Source organism: Rattus rattus, chromosome 14 (genome assembly GCF_011064425.1).
Source record: "Rattus rattus isolate New Zealand chromosome 14, Rrattus_CSIRO_v1, whole genome shotgun sequence".
NCBI classification, from domain to species: Eukaryota; Metazoa; Chordata; class Mammalia; order Rodentia; family Muridae; genus Rattus; species Rattus rattus.
In genome coordinates this window covers 51,988,766-52,006,977 of record NC_046167.1, presented here as the reverse complement: position 1 = coordinate 52,006,977, position 18,212 = coordinate 51,988,766, and the positions used below count along the sequence as shown (strand labels likewise).

At 42.5% G+C, this 18,212-nt stretch overlaps 1 protein-coding gene across 1 annotated transcript; it reads right to left on the bottom strand.

The window, feature by feature from the left end:
- Nucleotides 1–2,442: 2,442 nt before the first annotated feature.
- LOC116883429 (serpin B6-like) lies at nt 2,443–14,981 on the bottom strand. The gene is made up of 6 exons (XM_032884565.1): nt 14,787–14,981; nt 11,301–11,453; nt 9,492–9,609; nt 6,838–6,980; nt 3,374–3,529; nt 2,443–3,092 (listed from the first exon to the last, which is right to left on the bottom strand). The coding sequence occupies exons 1-6, from the start codon at nt 14,949–14,951 to the stop codon at nt 2,694–2,696; spliced, it is 1,134 nt and encodes a 377-aa protein (XP_032740456.1). The 5' UTR covers nt 14,952–14,981; the 3' UTR covers nt 2,443–2,693.
- Nucleotides 14,982–18,212: the final 3,231 nt, after the last annotated feature.

The window sequence follows — 18,212 nt, the reverse complement described above, 5'->3', positions numbered from 1 at the left end:
GGGATGAGAAATTCAAATTCAAGTTTAGTAAATGCTTTCCAAAAGGAAGTGTAGGGCTTATATTCATGTATTTGGAGAAATAGATTGTAAATTTTTTGATAGGCTTGTGCTTTCTCAAGCAGGATATGTGCATAAATTCTAGGGACACAGCCTTGAGCTGTTAGAAATCATACTAAGTATTAGTTCACATCTATTAAAGAAGGGGGAGAGAATCCAAGTCATTTGTGTTGACTGCCTAGTGTATATAGATCAAGGCTGAGGCCTGGTGAAGATAAGAGACCAAGTAAATCCTTCTGGGCAAACACCCATGGCCTATTGCTTCTCCATTCCCAGTCAACCTCAGATATGATTTTTCTAACTCCTGTGGCTCCAGCCTTTGCAGATCTAAGCAAGCCCTTCAGCTGGATCTCTAACTGATTTTCCTTATATTGTACAGAGTGAAGATGACTTCTCAGGATACAGTGATCACTCTAAACTCCTGGCTGTTAGATGAAGAAATACAGTAGCTTCAAGAGATCACCCAGTACAAATTTAAGGAGGTGTCATTAGTCCTCAGTAGGCTTCCAACTTTTACACGCAACCTGAGGCAATCACCTTATAAAGAGGAAAGGTTTATTGTGGATCGTGGTTTTAGAGGTCTCAGTGTATGATCAGTTGGTGCTGTTGCATGGGCTGTGATGTGACTGAGAATCTGGATAGGAGTACAAGGAAGCAGCTCAGATAAGGAGAGAGAGAGAAAGAGAGAGAGAGAGAGAGAGAGAGAGAGAGAGAGAGAGAGAGAGAGAGAGAGAAATTGCAAAGTGCAGAGCGCACCATCAATTACAAGTGCATGCTGCAGTTGTCTAACTTGTTCTACAAAACTCTACCTCTTAAGTGTTAAGTTTCAATTCCTCATTTAGTAGCACATTTTAAGACTAAGTTTTTAACACCTGGACCCCTAAGGAACATTTCATATCCAAACAACAGTAGTAAGAAGTTAAAGTGAGTCTCTGCACAGTCTGTGTGGTTTGTTCCCTGACTATCACACTCAGAATTCATGTGAGAATTTGAATACGGCTTCCATCTGACTGCAAGACTTGCCTTGTGTCCCAGACTCAAATACCCTTGGAATAGGAGCCAAGAAAGCATATCCAACATAGTTGGGCTGTTATATAATTTCTGGGTTAGAATAGGAGGGATGTTTGTACATTCAAATTAAAGACAGTGAAACATGTAATTCTTTATATGAGAGCTTATAAGGGAGTAATTAGCATTGCGCCAAACTCACAGACACAGAGAGAGAGCTACAGAGAGAGAGAGAGAGAGCAAGAGATGGGGGGGAGGAGAAGGATGAAGAAGAGAAGGAGGAGGAGGGGAAGGAGGAGGAGGAGAAGGTTCTGACTGAAGAAAACCTTCAGTCCTCTGGAACAAAGAAAATTTCTTGTAGCTATAGGAATTTTGTTAGAGCAGGGTGCAGGGTGGGGGTGGGGTAGGGGAAAAGGTTTCACACTGTGTATTTAATAAGTAGCCCTTTATACAAATTAGCTTATGTTAGGAATCCTCCAGATGTGGGGTACGTTGTAGAAGTCAGAAAGGTACCAGATAGGAGCAAAGTTACAACTCAAGGCTGCCCCAGGCATGAGCAGCAGGGTCTGGGGCTATCCTCTTTCCTCAGGGCCTGAGTGCTCCGCCAGTTATATTAGGAGACTACTGTAACCTTCAGAAGTTGACCTCAGGTTTGTAGATCTCAAAGGCACTCCCTGCAGTAGAATAGTCTTATAACCCAGTTGCTTTACCCAGAATTCCCTTTTCCCAAATGCTTTACAAAATACCAGGGAGATTAGACATGGTGCCAAAGAGCTGTAATCCTACTACTGAGGTGGCTAAGGTAGAAAAGTCTCAAGTTCAAGATGTACTTGAGCTACAGAAAGAGTTCAAGGCCAGGCTGGGCAACTCAATGAGACCCTCTCTCAAAGGAAGAAAACATGTTTTTAAAAGGAAATTGTAGATATAATTTAGTGTATAGTGTTTGCCTAGCATATGTAAGGCCCATAGTAAATCTCCAGTACTAAAAAAGAATTACTAAATAATCAAAAACTTGAGACCCTAGGATTGCTGCAGAGAGGGTGAAAGGTGCTCACTTAGATGAAGTTTATCTCGTGATGGTTCACAGTGTGACAGTGCACTCTTCCATGGGGCCATAAAATTACTTCAGTCTTGAAGGTTACAGTCTAGGAAAAGGTTAATGTAGGAATCAAGGAACTAGATTAAGCCCTGTAAGAATGCCTTATTCATAAGTAATCTAAACCTCACATACTGCTCAACACTCTTGCATGACCCTGTTGTAAAGCCATTTTCCCTAGAGCTGTACAGAAGCCCCAACTATGTTCTGCAGCTTCCAGAACTGTAAACTAAATACTTCTCTTTTTTTATAAAGCATCTAGATGTGGGTACACTCTTTTCTTTTTGTATTGTTTTGATTTTATTTGGTTTTGTGTTTAACGGTCTAGTGTAACCCAGGCTTGTTTTGAACTTGCTATGTAGTTGAGGCTAGCCCTGCTTGATGTCTGATTCTTTCACCTTCGTCTGCTATGGGTTGCTTTTACACATGTATGCCACCAAGCACAGAATTGTCACGACATTTACTGATCCACAGACAAATCATGAGAAAGAAAGTAGGCAAAGGCAGTGGGCTGACACCACAGCACCCTTTCTCATGGGGAGGAGAACCGGCCACAGAACACAATCCCATTGGTCCTGCTGTGCTGGATGAAGAAAAGAAAAGGGCGGTCGGCACAGAAGTAAGGGACCATACACCTAAAAGTTACACTGGCTGCAGTGGCAGCTGCAGCCTCTGTGCCCTCTTCATTGACCTCCACAAAGGACTTGTGAATGACCTTGGACAGAAACAAGCCTTCTTTAGATGCTATTCCTGAAAAGTCTGCCACGCCCTGCTCAAAGGCATCAGTCATGCCCAGCCTGTAGAGGACATCCTTCATGTCATGGTTCTCCTCCAGTTTAAACTTTGGGAGGAAAACCTCCACCTCTCTTTCTTCCATCTTGTCCAGGCTCGTCCACTCTATGAATTTCTTGTAAGTTATGTCCTTTTCCACCTAGAAAAGAATTCAAGACCTTAGGCTTATGCTCCTGAGGTGTTGGGGAGGCTCTATATGCCCAGGGAAGTGTGGCTGTAACTTAATATGGTAGCTGAGAGGGGATAAGGAGTAGCTCTGTTCTGTTTGCTAAGCATACTTCAGGCCCTGGGTTCCCCCTCAGCCCCACAAATGAGTAGAAGACACAAGCATGATCATGGGATCCTAGGAGAGCTACCCCAGCAGAAACCAAATGTTACTTTTTCTCCATTACAGATCCATCAAGGCCCCTTGATCCTTACCATTCTCAGTTCAATGTGTTCATCTGGAAGCATGATGATCATGTTCAGTTCATTGCCAACATAGGGAAGCAACAGAATAGTAGTGGATATCTCTTCCACATAGGTCATCTTAAAGGTAGACTTCTTAAACATCATTTTCACAGGTTTCTCCTCATTCTGTAAATAATGGATAAATATTAAGTAGAAAGAGACACAATACTTTGAGCAACTGAGATAGTTACTCTCTGCCTATAGAAACACTTTTGATTAACTTCCAGAACATTCTCTCAGTCCCTCCAACTCTTGAGTAATTTAGATCTTACATGTACCTCACAGGCTCAGTTTTTAAGGTATGGTCCTCAGAGTAGAGTTTTAGAAGGAGGTGGAATCTTTAAAAGGTGGAGCCTAGTGGGTGGGGGTGGTATTTAGGTCTTTGGGATGTTCCCTTGAAAGGGGTAGTGGGACCCTGGCCTCTTTTTTTCTTTCTTTCACTTTCAGATAGGAACCCATTTTGTTCCCTATCTGATCCCACCATCACCTGTCAGCACCCTTATAACAGGCCTATTTATGGACATCTCATTGGGAATCGAAACCCCTAAATAAATAAATAAACAATAGAAAAGAATTGTTGGTTCAGGACATCTAACGTGTTTATTTATTCTCATGACTTTAACCTGATTCCCAGTTTCACTGTTTTAGCCTGAACTTCTCTCTTAGGACTCGAAACATACATTTTACTTCCCATTTTAGGCCTTCATTTCAAAAGAAAGAAAGCCCCAGCTGAAGAATAAGCAAGAACTCCATACTTTCTTTTTCAAATTTGATCCTCCTATAATTATTGTCTGTCTTAATCAGTGTTCTATTGCTGTAAAGAGATACCATGACCACAGCAACTCTTATAACGGAATCGATTGGGGCTGGCTCATAGATACAGAGCTTTATTCCACTTTCATCATAGTGGGAACCATGGCAGCACACAGGCAGACAAGGTACTGAAGAAACAGCCAAGAGTAGAGTTCTACAGCTGGATCGGTAGGCAGCTGGAAGAAAGAGGACCACTGGGTCTGGTTTGAACATCAGAAATGCCAAAGCCCACCCCCATGACACAGTGCCTTCAACAATGCCACAACTCATAATGCTACTCCCTAAGCATATGAGTCTATGGGGGCCATCCTTATTTAAAACACCACATTGTTCCTCATACTCTCTTTCACTCATTCCTTTCTCACACCCTGCATTTGTTCTATTTCCAAGTTGTATTGTCTGTCCCTTTGAAATATAATCAAAACCTGACCTTATTTGTAAACCTCTACTATCATCAGCACAGCCCTGGAATACTCTGATGACCACCTTGTCACTGATTCCAGCACAGCAGACATACCTTCTAGTACAACGCAAGTCAGACCATATCATTCTGGTTCAACACCACAGTATAGTGATGCTCTATGGTTGTGACCCCCACAGAGATTGCATATCAGACATCCAACATATCAGATATTTACTCTATGATTCACAACAGTAGAAAGATTAGTCATAAAACAGCAACAAAAAATAGGTCTATATTTGAGGGTCATTGCCACACGAGGAATTATACTAAGGTGCATTAGGAATGTTGAGACCCACTGCTCTATCGAGAGCAAAAGTTGATGACTTTAGAACAACCCAGAATCAAAGCAGGAACTTTCCCTGCTTCCACTCCCCGTTACCTGTACCGTTCCTTGCCCTTCACTTCTCCACCATAATCATGCAACGGTTTGTGGTTTAATGGCAAATTAGCTCCACTCCCTTTCTTCCAAACAAACTGGTCCTCAGAACATAGAACCTCAGATCTTTATGTTCCGGTGTCTGCCCACACACCATCTTCCCAGTAAAGGCTTTCTCAGTATCTTTTGTCCACAACCACACCCTATCCTGGCTAGTGTGATATCAACACAAGTTAGAGTCATCAGAGAGGAGGAAACCTCAATTAAGAACCTTTGTAAGATCCAGCTGTAGGGCGTTTTTTTTAATTGGTGATTGATGGCAGAAGGTCCAGCCGATTATGAGTGATGCCATCCCTAGGCTTGCGGTCCTGGGTTTTGTAAGAAAGAAGGCTGAGCAAGACATAGGGAACAAGCCAGTAAGCAGCCTAAGCACAGCATGCAACTAGCTCTTTTGTGTGTCTCTGGAGCCCTTCCACCAACCAGCGTTCTTATCTATGTTTGTTGCTTATTGCCTCAGGAGAAGAGAACGTCAAGTGTCTGGGCACACTCAGCAAGTAAACGCCAGGGACTCCCAAGCCATGCCTGCTGACTATGTTAGTAACAAGCTAATGAGCAGCAGTAGTAAGGGCCAGGCAAAATGGCACCTTACTAGGAAAAAACTGTAGTTGTTGCTGGTCCAGTCTTAGCCAGAAAGTGTCTTGTTCTCTCTCACCATCCTTCTCGGTTCCTGACCACGCTTGTGGTTTAATTCTAAAAATGACTATGCTTTCGTTTGAGTGCCTTGTGAAAAAAACACAGTCAACAGCTCTTTGCGCCTCAGTTCACTGAGACAGCACGCCATTCTGAATCAAGTGAGGCAAACGAAGGCCATTTCTGTTGTTGTGTTCTGACTTTATCATGTCTGCCTGAACTAGCCTTGAGAACAGCAGCCACCTGTCCTTGTCTCCTCGGCCATGTACTTGGCCGGCAACTAGCACACTGTAGCCATAACAGACCAGGAATTCTTGATCCTGTGACCCATATACTTTCTGTCACGAGTACTCTCATTTGCTGTTGGAGCATCTGTCAATGGTAAGTAGGAGTGTGTCCCAGTGAAACACTGTCTAGGAGAATGTGCCTGGGCTGGCATTGTCCATAACCCACAAGGTGTTGATCTCTGCCTTCAGCAGTTTCTCCCCATACACCTCCAGTTCCTAAAGCCTCCAATCATGTAATATAAAGAGAGCCAATCTTAGAAATTTAATGATTCCCTAATTTGTGTCTATAATTCCTATCTATTTAGTAATATGGAATTTAAATAAAAGTCCTTATCAACACAAAATCTTGTAGTTTTAGATCCCTAAACTACTGTAAGTACATCACACTGGTTATTGTCATGTACTGTTTGAGCTCTCTGAGATATCTGTAAGAGAGGGGCCTCTCCCCTCCATGTGTTTACAAACCAAACATGTTTATGTCAAGTTCTCTTAGATGCCTTGCCTAGGGATCAGCTGTCCCCTTCCCCCCAGCTCTGTGACAAGAAAGGCAGGAGAGTCCAAGAGGATAAACACTGCGTCCTTGAGAACAGTTAGAAGTTTTTAGTGTTTATTCCACAATATAAAAGTACCTACTGGGGAGCAAGCAGATATCCACGGTCCCATACAAGGTGAAAAGGATGAGAGAAAAGATCCATGGGTTACTGGGGAGTCCTTGCCTAGCTCCCCAAAGCCATATGAAGCACAGGCTACATAAGGCAGCCTTCTAGTATGTTTTAGAGGCTGATGTAAACAAGGGACCACTCACCTTGGTGACTTTGAAAGGCATTTCTTGAGTGTCCTCTTTGTTAAACTGCTTCTTCCAGTTCCCTTTGAAGTAGATGGCATTCACAAGGACCAGTGGAGTGTTTGCATTCACTGAACCTGAAGATAGCAACTCAGTAATTTTTTCTGAAAGGAAGAATTAAAAAGCCAGTTAGCTAAAATTTGCTGGTGCATGCACAAGGCTGCTACACAGAGGGGCCACCTTCTTGAATGGCCAAGTACACATTTAAGATATTTCACTGCCCCTCAAGTGTTAGTCAGGCATTTGTCCTTAAAGCAATACAACCATCGCTGAAAAAGAAGGGGGGCACATTTTTTTTTCAGAAATTCTGAGAAGAAAAAAACATTAAACAAAAGAAAATGTTTTAGAAATAAAAACATCATTGTTCCAACTAATACCTAAATGAATGAGTGTTAGACATACATTATGAATCCTTAAAATGTGAGCTAAAAAAAAGAAATTTTAAGTATTTTTTAAAATGGAGTGTTTGCTGGAGAGACCTAGGAAAGAACCCTACTTCTAGGTCAAGTGACTCTCAAATATCTGAGGGACCTGATGCTCTCCCTGGCTCCCACAGGTGAGCAGACAGACTCACAACACGTACTTACTCATCCTTTGGAAATAATTTTTTAAAAAATGTTTTAGATAAACTCAAATTTTAAAAATAGGGTCAAGGAGATTGTTCAGTCATTAAAGTGTGTGTTTTGCCAGCACAAAGTCCTGAGTTCAATTCCCAGAACCCACGTAAACAAACAACTAAATCAAAACCAAGCATATTTGTAATCTCAACACTTTGAAGGCAGACTCAGCTGGATCTGTGAAATTTACTGAACATCTAGCATGGCCTACTTTGTGAGTTCCAGTTCAGTGGGATGCTTTGACCTTTAAAAAAGACAAAGAGATGGACAGTACTTGAGAAAAGACAGCCAATGTTCTCTGGCCTCCACAAATGCAGAAACATGTGCACACACACACACACACACACACACACACACACACACACGAACACATAGGGGAGCCTGCACATGCACACATATACATCCAAAAATATCTGGATCAATAAATACATTAGCCCCTCTCTGAGAAAGATTAAATGTGTTGAAAATAACATGGAGCCCCATACATAGGTATAATTTCCTGTTTCAGGTTTTAAAAACTCAATTTAAAATTAGATGAGCAGATACATAGTGTTCCTAACAATATACAGTGAAGCTTAAAACCACAGAAGAAAGAGGGCAAGTCCAATCCACGTGTAGTAATGCACTAGAACTTAGAATATGAACCACACCAGTGCAGGGAGCTCTGCACTCAGAGTGTAACTGTTCTTCACACTATTCATGAAAAGACTAAAAGGAAGGAAAGAAGTAAAAGAGAAAGCAATGGGTAGATAGGAGGGGAGGAGGGAAACAGGCTCTGGAGAAGCTATCTAAGATTTTGGAAGACATCACTGATACACAGTTTAGAGCAGAACAAAGCTAGACACAATGTCAGAAACTGTTAATTTATCAAAATCAGAATGGTAAAGGTTACATTAATTTAGAGAAAAGCTTTTAATTTCAAGACAGGATAACAGTTTGTTGCCCTGATTAGCCTAGAACTCACTATACATAGACCAAATGTATAGAGCAAGTTGATGTCTAACTCACAAAGATTCTTCTGTCTCTGTCTCCCAACTACAAGAGTAAAAGCCTGCATCACTACATCTGGTCATACATCAGAGTTTCTTAATAGGTGGGTCCTTATCCCATAATGTATCTGAGTGAGGTAGGAAGGAAAAATTTTGCAAAAGTGAAAGAAATTTGAATGGACAAGAATCAAAAACCTACTTTGAAACCAAACATGTACGGACCCTGGGATGATTCTGGCATTGATGGCCTGGATTTCATCATATGAATTCTCTGCAGCCATGGTTTTGAACACACATATGAATTTCCACTGTGCATCCTATCATTTCTGTAATGTTATGTAACACTGTCTGGAACACTGCGGCTCAGATTCAAGATTCTCATAAGCTGGGAACTGCAATGTTTTCCTGCACACAGTTTCTGCTGTTTTCTAAACAGAATGGTTTAATGATAAAAGACAAAAACCATTAAAATATATTATATATATACACACACATATATATATATTATATGCATCATGTTGGGTTGGACAAGCACTACAATCTCATTACTATGAAAATTGCAATAAATGAGAACATATGCATACCAAATCATTGTTCTGAGATCTAAGTTTTTATTCATTTTGGTACATGCTGCCTAATCACATGAAAATATATTAAGTGTAAAGGAGTCACCGATGGGAAAAGTTCAAGAGGCTCTGATTTAAGGCAGTGCTATAGCTCAGTGGTATGGTACTTACCTAGCATGCACGAAGCCCTAGAACTGCTTCCTAGCATGGAAAAACCATAAAATAAAAAGGAAGCATCACTGTAAGAAGCAAAGAAATATTCCCCTTTACACTTGATGTCCTTCTGAAGGAGAAGACAATGAGACTACTAAAGTAGGCTAACCAGCTGACCGTGACTAGGAGGTAACTCAAGAATTGAGAGTCTCTGAGCATGTTCAAGGCACTGGGTCCCAGTGCCAAAACCATCCAACCAACCCAACAGAACAGAACGACGCTGTGCTCACCTTCTGTCTTTTTGGCTACCCAGGCGTTGATGCGCTGTCGCGACTGCTCTGGAGCACCCTTGAAGTCCAGCTCTTCCATTTCTGCTTCGTAGAACTTGCGGCAGGCATCTTTAAAAGACTGACACAGCAATATAACTACACAGCTATGAATGTGATTAGCACCAAGAGCCTCCTTCCCAATGTGAAAAGCAAGAATTCAGTTACGTGTAAATGTACCTCATGTTAAAAAAGGGGAGGTGGGAAATCTATAAAAAAAAAAAAAACCTCTATATACTCAACTCTTTTGAATTTTATTTATTGAGTGAGGTAAGAGAACCGTCTTAAAATGCCACAAACAGCAGATTCTTGAGGGACTACCAGTGGCTGACTGAGGTCACTGGGAAGACCCCTGGGTACAGTTACTGTAGTGTGTGCAGAGTGAGGGTTGACCCCACAGGAACTATGTTGCACATGTTGCACAGTGCCACAGGGAACACAGGATGTGGGAAGTCACTCTGTACCATCCACCCCCACAGCTTCCTTGAGACAGAAGCTGCATAAATAGAAAGCATTCGAGCACAGTGTCACTTATGGCCATAGAGTATCCAAGTATGACACATGAACTAGTTTATTTATTTTATTTTATTTTATTAACTATTGGTTTGGAGCTTGAACTGCTACATGTGCCTAGTGATTACCACACTGGGTTGCTCATCTTCAGAAGAGAGCAACTCACAGAAAAGTCATCAGGGCTGGGGACACAATCTAGTGAATGATTTTAATAGGGATGATTAGCCTAGAAAGCACAAGGTCCTGCCTTGATCTCCAGCTGCACAAACAGATGTTCAAACTACGTTGTTGACGCATGCTATGAAATGGCAGTGACGTAATGACTGCCTACAAACCAGCACGTTAGAACAGAAGATGATACAGCACAGATGGGCTGAAACGGGCATTATGCTGACAGCATGTAGGGAATGAGTCCCAGGTCTTCCTTTCAAACAGCTTGGGGCTACATATTTCATTTGCTTTCAAGGTACTAGTTTTATAATATAACTTCATAGTCCCCCTTGGTGTAAGAAAGAGTCAGCCATAGCTTTACCTCAGAGGGGTCCTTATAGGTCCAATTGGGAGAGCAATTAGCAATACATATTACAATCTCAATGCTTCACATTCTTCATTTTACAAATACATCTAGGAGCCAAAAAACATGTGCAAAATCACACTCAAAAATATTAGATTGGTAATGGTCCAGACAGCATGCAAGTTAAAATCCAGCCATGGGCAAATGTCTTTCCATGCCATGAATCAAGTATACTCAGGACTATCAAATGATAGCAAATCATGGTGAATGGACCTGGGACTGTGGCTCAGTGGTTGAGTGTGTGCTTAGCACGTGTGAGGTCATGGTTTCAACCCCAACATCAATTAATAACAACAAAGTAATAGTAGGTTAATAATAAATGATGACAAAATAAACTACAATGCACTATAAATACAAAAAAAATTATGGAACGATATGTGTGTTCTGATGACCATATGCAGGGAAAATATTCACAAATAAATTTTTCTATCTGCAGGAAGACAAACATCAGTTCTATAAACCCTCTTCTCCTGGATGAGATGAAAACTGAAAAACAGATTGAGGAGACTCGCACTTTGCTGACTCAATTTGTGTTCTGTACACTTCTGTACAGCACAAATGCACATGAACATATACAAGAATTGTGCTGGTGCCCAAATAGCTGGGGGAACTCCCAGCACATACACTTTCTGGTGTGTCACATAATTCCTCTCTCATTTTGCTTCATGAAAACTGGGAAGACTTACGGCTAAGATATCAAAAGTCTTTTCCCCGAACAGCCTGTTGGCTGTTTTGAGCAAGCACTGTGTGCCAGTCTTGTTCACTTTGTCGAGAAGGGACTGGAAGCCCTGGTGGACGTCTCGACTTCCTCTGCCGCTGCATTTATCCAAGGACAGTGCCTGAAATAAAAACAGATTAAAAACACAACTTCATCAGGCCCAGCTGAGGAAGGAAAAGAGTCAACACTCAACTCATCCTCAGAATTTCACAGATCCTTGCGGCCTCTCAAAGACCCACCTAGTTACAAGTGCAAACGCCTTGAATGTTACTTCCTACGGTCCTCCCTGTGCCCTGTCAGCCATGAAATGAGCAGAAATGGACCTTAAAAACCCTCAATTCTTCCTGGTCACTACCTATTCTCTGGCTAAAACCAGGGAGTCAATCAATCTCCACTGGATCAAAGCAGGCAGCCCCTGACCTTCAACTTCAGCAGTCTTTCCTCTGCCCTTTGGGATAGGCTGGCTCTCCCACTGTCTGACTGTGCTAGACAGTTTTATATCAACTTGATACAAGGTAAAGACCTCTGAAAAGAGGGTGATTTAAATATGCTTGGCTCATGGGATGTGGCACTATTCAGAGGTGTGGTCTTGTTAGAGGAAATGTGTCACTATAGAGATGGGGCTTTGAGGTCTCACATAAATACTCAAGTCTAGTGACAAATCCCCCTCCTAGCTGCCTGCAGAAGACAGCCCCCTTCTGTTGTCTGTTGGTCAAGATGTAAAACCTTCAGCTTCTCCAGCACCATGTCTGCCTGCACACTGTCATGCATGGACTGACCCTCTGAAATTTTAAGCCAGTCCCAATTAAATGATGTCCTTTATAAGTGTTGCCTTGGTCACAGTGTCTACTCACAGCAATGAAACTCTAAGACAGCCTCCATAAGATTAAACAGGTCTATATAGGACATTTTCTTAGTGACTGGTGTGAGAGGGTCCAGCCAATTGTGAGTACTACTATCCCTGAGCAAGTGATCCTGGGTTCTATTAGAAAGCAGGCTGAACAGAACACATGAAACTCAAGAAGGATGACCAAAATTCGAATGCTTCACTCCTTCTTTAAAAGGGGAACAAGAATACCCTTGGCAGGGAATAGGGAGGCAAAGTTTAGAACAGAGGCAGAAGGAAAACCCATTCAGAGCCTGCCCCACATGTGGCCCATACATATACAGCCACCAAACTAGATAAGATGGATGAAGCAAAGAAGTGCAGGCCAACAGGAACCGGATGTAGATCTCTCCTGAGAGACACAGCCAGAATACAGCAAATACATAGGCTAATGCCAGCAGCAATCCACTGAACTGAGAAAGGGACCCCCGTTGAAGAAATCATAGAAAGGACTGGAAGAGCTTGAAGGGCCTCGAGACCCCATATGAACAACAATTCCAACCAACCAGAGCTTCCAGGGACTAAGCCACTACCCAAAGACTATACATGGACTGACCCTGGGCTCCAACCTCATAGGTAGCAATGAATAGCCTAGTGAGACCACCAGTGGAAGAGGAAGCCCTTGGACCTGCCAAGACTGAACCCCCAGTGAATGTGATTGTTGGGGGAGGGTGGTAATGGGGGGAGGATGGGGAGGGGAAGCCCATATAGAAAGGGAGGGGGAGGGGTTGGGGGATGTTGGCCAGGAAACCGGGAAGGGGAATAACAATCGAAATGTAAAATAAACACTTTCCTCTCCAAGTTTCTTTGGTCATGGTGTTTGATCACAGCAATAGTAGCCCTAAGTAGGGCACTGACCAAAAGTATTCAGAGGTAACAGTGTTCCAGGTCTGGGCCTTCAAATACCCAGTGCCATTTTTGTGTCCAGCCAACCTCACGGAAGCAAATCCAAACTATTCTTTGCAGGACAGATGGAAACTCTTGGAGTCAGCACCATCAAACAACATGGCTTCGAAGAGAACCACAGCCCTAGCCAGTAGCTGGTACCTCAGACATGAGATCAGCCTCACTGAACCTTCTGGGGCTGCTGAAAGAGCCCACTAACTGACCGAAGGCAGCTGATCTGGTTTCCCAGTGAGCAGAGGAACTTTTCATGGACCCCAGATTCTGAGACAAAAATGCCAGTAAGGCTTCTGCTCATTGTATATTAGGATGGCTCGTTTTAAAGAAATGGATTAGACACATAGTATCTCAGAAACTGAACTCATGGTATAAGCTTTGGAATCAATTGCTGTAAAGGACAGGGAAAAAATGAAGTAATAACAACGGGGACCTGGAGAACAGGATTTGTGGTACGGTAAATATTGGCAGAGATCGTTGTTTGTGGTGAAAAGAAATATGAGACATTGCCCCTGTGACCTTTGGTTTCTGTCTAAATAATTGTGACCATATTTGAAAATCTGCCTAAAAGGAAAGAGTAAAGTTAAAAGGAGGCCATGAGGATGACCTAATCCAATCTGACAAGTGTCTCTATCAGAAAGGACATTCGGTCACAGCAAACAAGAAACACACTGTGGGAAAACAGGGAATGGGCAATCTATGGGCCAACAAAAACCATCTATGGCAAATATACCTGAACCACGGCTCCCATGAAGAGCCTCAGCTGCTTCTGTCTCAGGTCTCCCAGCCTAACCTGACACAATGTGATTTTAAAAAATTAAAAAAAAAAAACAACCTGAAGCATTCATTACTACGTTGCTTGTTAGAAGACTGAGTTCCACGAGGAGCAAGAGAACAGATGGTGAGGTCATGGGTCGACTTAGTGCAAAATTTTGGTGTTCCTACCCACAAGTGATTTGCAGCCTTCCAATCAACACCCCCAACCTCTGTGGGGCTGGGAAGTCCTGGGACCAGGGAGAGCTGGTCCAGAGTAAAAGTGAGGTCAAGGTGTTTCCAAACCCCAGGAATCTCATCCTGAGATTGCAGAAGGATCAATCCCCCTGCCCTGCCCTCGGCCTAAATGTCCTAGCACACATACTCTATGCCACTCCAACCTTGCCCCCACCCCAGGAGGTTAGGTAGCCAGTAGCCAGGTTAAACTTTCTCTTCCCTATCCTTATGCAAATGAAGCATCCCTAACACCCTGGTCCCAGGCAATGATGTAAATTCACCCAAAAAGCCCCTATCCACCCCCTAAAGATTTAAGTACCCTTTGTTACTCTCATTAAAGAAGTGGTCCCTTGCTGAAGTCTCTCTGGTGAGTCTTTCTTATCACATTCATCCCTGGTGTTCCCTCCACCATTCTCAGGATTCAGGATCTCCCTGTCATGGACAAGGATGATTGGGCCATAATTTGTGGTGAAATGGAGCCTGAATAGAAAACCTCCAGCACTAACTGGCCAACGTACTCATGCCAGGATCCCAGCAGGGATAGCACATCCTTCCCTACATATACAGCCATAACCCTATGTCATCACCAGCTACTTATCAAGAACAGTCACTTTGAGATTTGAACTAGCTCAACTGGCCAACGATGATACTTAGTGGCCTCGAAGTGGAGCTGATTACCTGGATCATCTGATGTGCAGTTGTTCCTTTTGCCCCCATGAAGACCATGGCCAGGGCTGAGGAGATGCTCAGTGGTGAGAAAAGTACATTCTTTGAGCTGTCTTCACCCAGTGTTTTCAAAAGGTTTAAGGCAAATGTGCCATTTGCTTCCAGCAGAGGATCCATGATGGTGAACCTGGAATGAGGGATTAAAATCAACCTCACATTAATACAGGCTGACAAGTAACCTGCATATTCACTGTCATTCACGCTGTGGTGCTGTGGCTCAGTACACAAAGGGACACACACTGCATGGAAGGTAAAGGTCACACTCATTAAATGATAAGCTCTGTTGGAAGTGGACAGGCTAAGTCAGGGCCAGTGTTTTTACTGTGCAAGGAATCTTTTATTACATGAAGAGTCACAAGGAGTCAGGACAAAGGACACAAGGCAGGAATAGGCTCACCAGAGATCAGAAATCAGGAACTGCATCATCAGAGACTGGAAGTATGAGATTGTAAAAGCAGCGTCTGCTCTGACATCACTCATAAATGCTAACCAAAATCCTGTCTCCCCAGCCAAACAGCGCTCCATTCTAAAATACTTCAATGATTCCCCTGAGCAGTAAACAGGTAGAACAAGAAATGAGGAAAGAAAGTATCTACCAGCAAGGGAAGGGAACCCAACTCTAGGGCATGCAAAGAGCTAGAGTACATCCTGGCTGTTAGCTGTGGTCAGACTGACGAGGACGTTGAAGATATAGATCCAGACCCCAAACCCTTGAGCATATGTACACTCACGGCCTTGTTCAGAGTATTTCAATTAACTGGTATTTTTATTCTTTATGCTCAGAACTGTTCTTATTGGCTAGTAAGAATCTGCTTAAACTTTATACTTTGCTCTGAGCTATTAGTCTCAATAAAAGCACCTTACATCCTCTGTTCAATTTATCTAGTCCAAGGACATGCTATTGTTCTTCTCCTGCTTTCTGATAATAGAACCATTGTGAATACAGCTGAGTCTAGGAACTGAAAACCCAGTTGCTGCTATCGGGCACACCAACAACAAGCTGAAGGTCACACTTCCCGTCATGGCCCAAGTGGACCGTACAGTCAGGGCCTCCTTGGAAGTTCCGGTGCTCTTGACTCTTCTGAGCCACACTTGCACTTGCAGTCTTTCACCTGGGCTCAGTTCATTGCCCTTAGGCCTCATTATGCAAGTGTGTTCATGGACCACATTGTCCATAGGACTCCATTTTGGATGCTTGCTCCGTAAGTACTGCACAGCTCTGTCTCTTTGCCAGTGTTATCTGTTCTGGGACAAGGAGCTTCCTGCTTCCTGCTTCCTGCTTCCTGCCCTCATTTTGATGGCTCATGCAGTCCAATCAGTTATTTTGATTTATTGTTTTTCTGATATGATCATTATCCTTCCATTCCACTGAGAGATTACCAGGGTCTATAATAATCTGGGTGTGATTTTTACATCTGAATCTTTGAGCCATTGCTTAATTGTTTTCAGCCATCGGCTTCCCCATTGAGAAGTCTGATTGACATCTGACTCCAGATCTACTCTCCTTCCCTTGTCCTGAACTCACCCCTGACTCTGGGGGGACTTGTTACCCCAAGACAGCACCTGAGGCCCCTTCTGAGCTCCTCTTCCCACTCTGACACAGAAACTTCCTCCAGCAACTTTCTCACTCCAAATGACTGCAGACTTACCCTGTCCATGTCCTGTTCATCCCTCTCTTGACCTGACCTGGCTTTGATGACCTAAAAGCCCCCTCGACTGTCAGTTTAGCATGACTCTAGGAGAACAGGGTGATAAAATATGGAAGACAAACTATTTCAGTGATCATAATACCTAAATCCGAAATCCTTGGATGTCTAAAATCCATATATTTTTATTTCACTACCTCCTCCCATTTTGGTGGACTAGGTCGAAATCCTTGATTGTCCAGAGACATGAAGTTGAAAATAACCTATTACACAGCAATAAAAGAATTTCACTTTCAGTTTGTGATATAAAAATTTTTAATACTCAATCAGTCAAAGGCTAAAAAATCCCATGCTTACCCCCAATGCACATAACTCATTATGTAATTTGAAAATGTTTATTGCTGTACAATTACCATTACAGGAGCTGTCAATGCAGGTCAGCGATAGAACACTTGCCTGCATGCCTCAGGCTTTTGGGATTCCTAACACTGCACAGTAAAAACCACATCACTATTAAAACTGAAAACAATTTTTAATTAACAACATAGGACACGTTATTAATGTGTTAGTATCGCACACGGTTTTTTGGCTTCTAAAATCAGCCTCATGACTCATTTTGGGATCACTTTCCCTTGCAGCATCATTACCATATTTGGGCACTAGCCGCATCAGTGGATAAGGCTTAGTAAGCTAGTAAGTCAGGAGTCACCACTGAATTGTGAATTCTTGGTCTCTCTAAGGATGCCTTCCTTTCCCCACATAGTGTGACCGTTTAAATGCTGGTTTAATGAACATTTGGGCTCTTACTTGGTTCACATTTATTTTCCTATGCAAGGGGGAAAAGGTGGGTGAAAAATCATGAGTTAGACACACTACTGTCTTGTTCTGACGTCTTTTTGGCCCAGGTCTAGCAAGCTTGGAAACAGGCGCTTATGGTCTTTAATGAGATTATACGACACCCACTTGCATGCGTACCCTAGTTTCAGATATGGGGAAAACTGTTGACTCTGTTCAGAGTCCCTCTACTCTTTCTGTATTGAGCAAGTTGTGATTCACTGAACTGTAATAAGATGATTTGGATTGAAATTGTTCTGGTATAAATTTAAATATTCACTCCCATGTATCTGAAGACTGTTAGTTGGAATCTGAAGATACCAAAATCCTCAGGTGCTCAACTCCTTTATATCAATAAAATAGCCTGGGCATGTGGCTAAGAAGGTAAATATCTTGCCTCACAAGCAGGATCAAGAACTGACATAAAAGACAGGGGGTTACAGCGTCCATCTGTAATTCCGTCCACCGGAGGAGGAGACTGAATTCCCTGAGCAAGTTAGCTACCAAGAGTGGCCAAAATGACTAGCTCCAGGTTCACAAAGAGACCATGGCTGAAACTATAAGGTGGAGAAAGCATAATAAAAAGGATGCCAGGCATCACACACGTGTACACACATATGAACATACATGTACCCACTCAAGGAAATACACATGATATGCAAAAGAGTTAGATTAAAAATTAAATTGGTATAGTATTTGATAGAACATTGGTTATATCCTGTATCCTGTAATTCATCTGTAAATAACCTAAATTATCCAATAAAATATAAATGCCAAATAAACCAGCCTTTATACCATACTGATTAGAGAAGAAGAGGAAAAACAGTCTACCCATGTTTGAATTGGAGTCTCATTGTGTTATCCAGGTTGAACTCCAACTCTTAACTTCCTGCCTCAG

What these genes read in the sequence shown, in the direction of transcription:
- LOC116883429 (XM_032884565.1), bottom strand. Translation starts at nt 14,951, where the DNA reads ATGGATCCTCTGCTGGAAGCAAATGGCACATTTGCCTTAAACCTTTTG. An exon ending in AGACTTTTGATATCTTAGCC is followed by an intron (nt 9,610 to 11,300) that starts GTAAGTCTTCCC and finishes TTGCTGTGTCAG; the next exon opens with TCTTTTAAAGATGCCTGCCG. An exon ending in GGTAGCCAAAAAGACAGAAG is followed by an intron (nt 6,981 to 9,491) that starts GTGAGCACAGCG and finishes TCTTCCTTTCAG; the next exon opens with AAAAAATTACTGAGTTGCTA.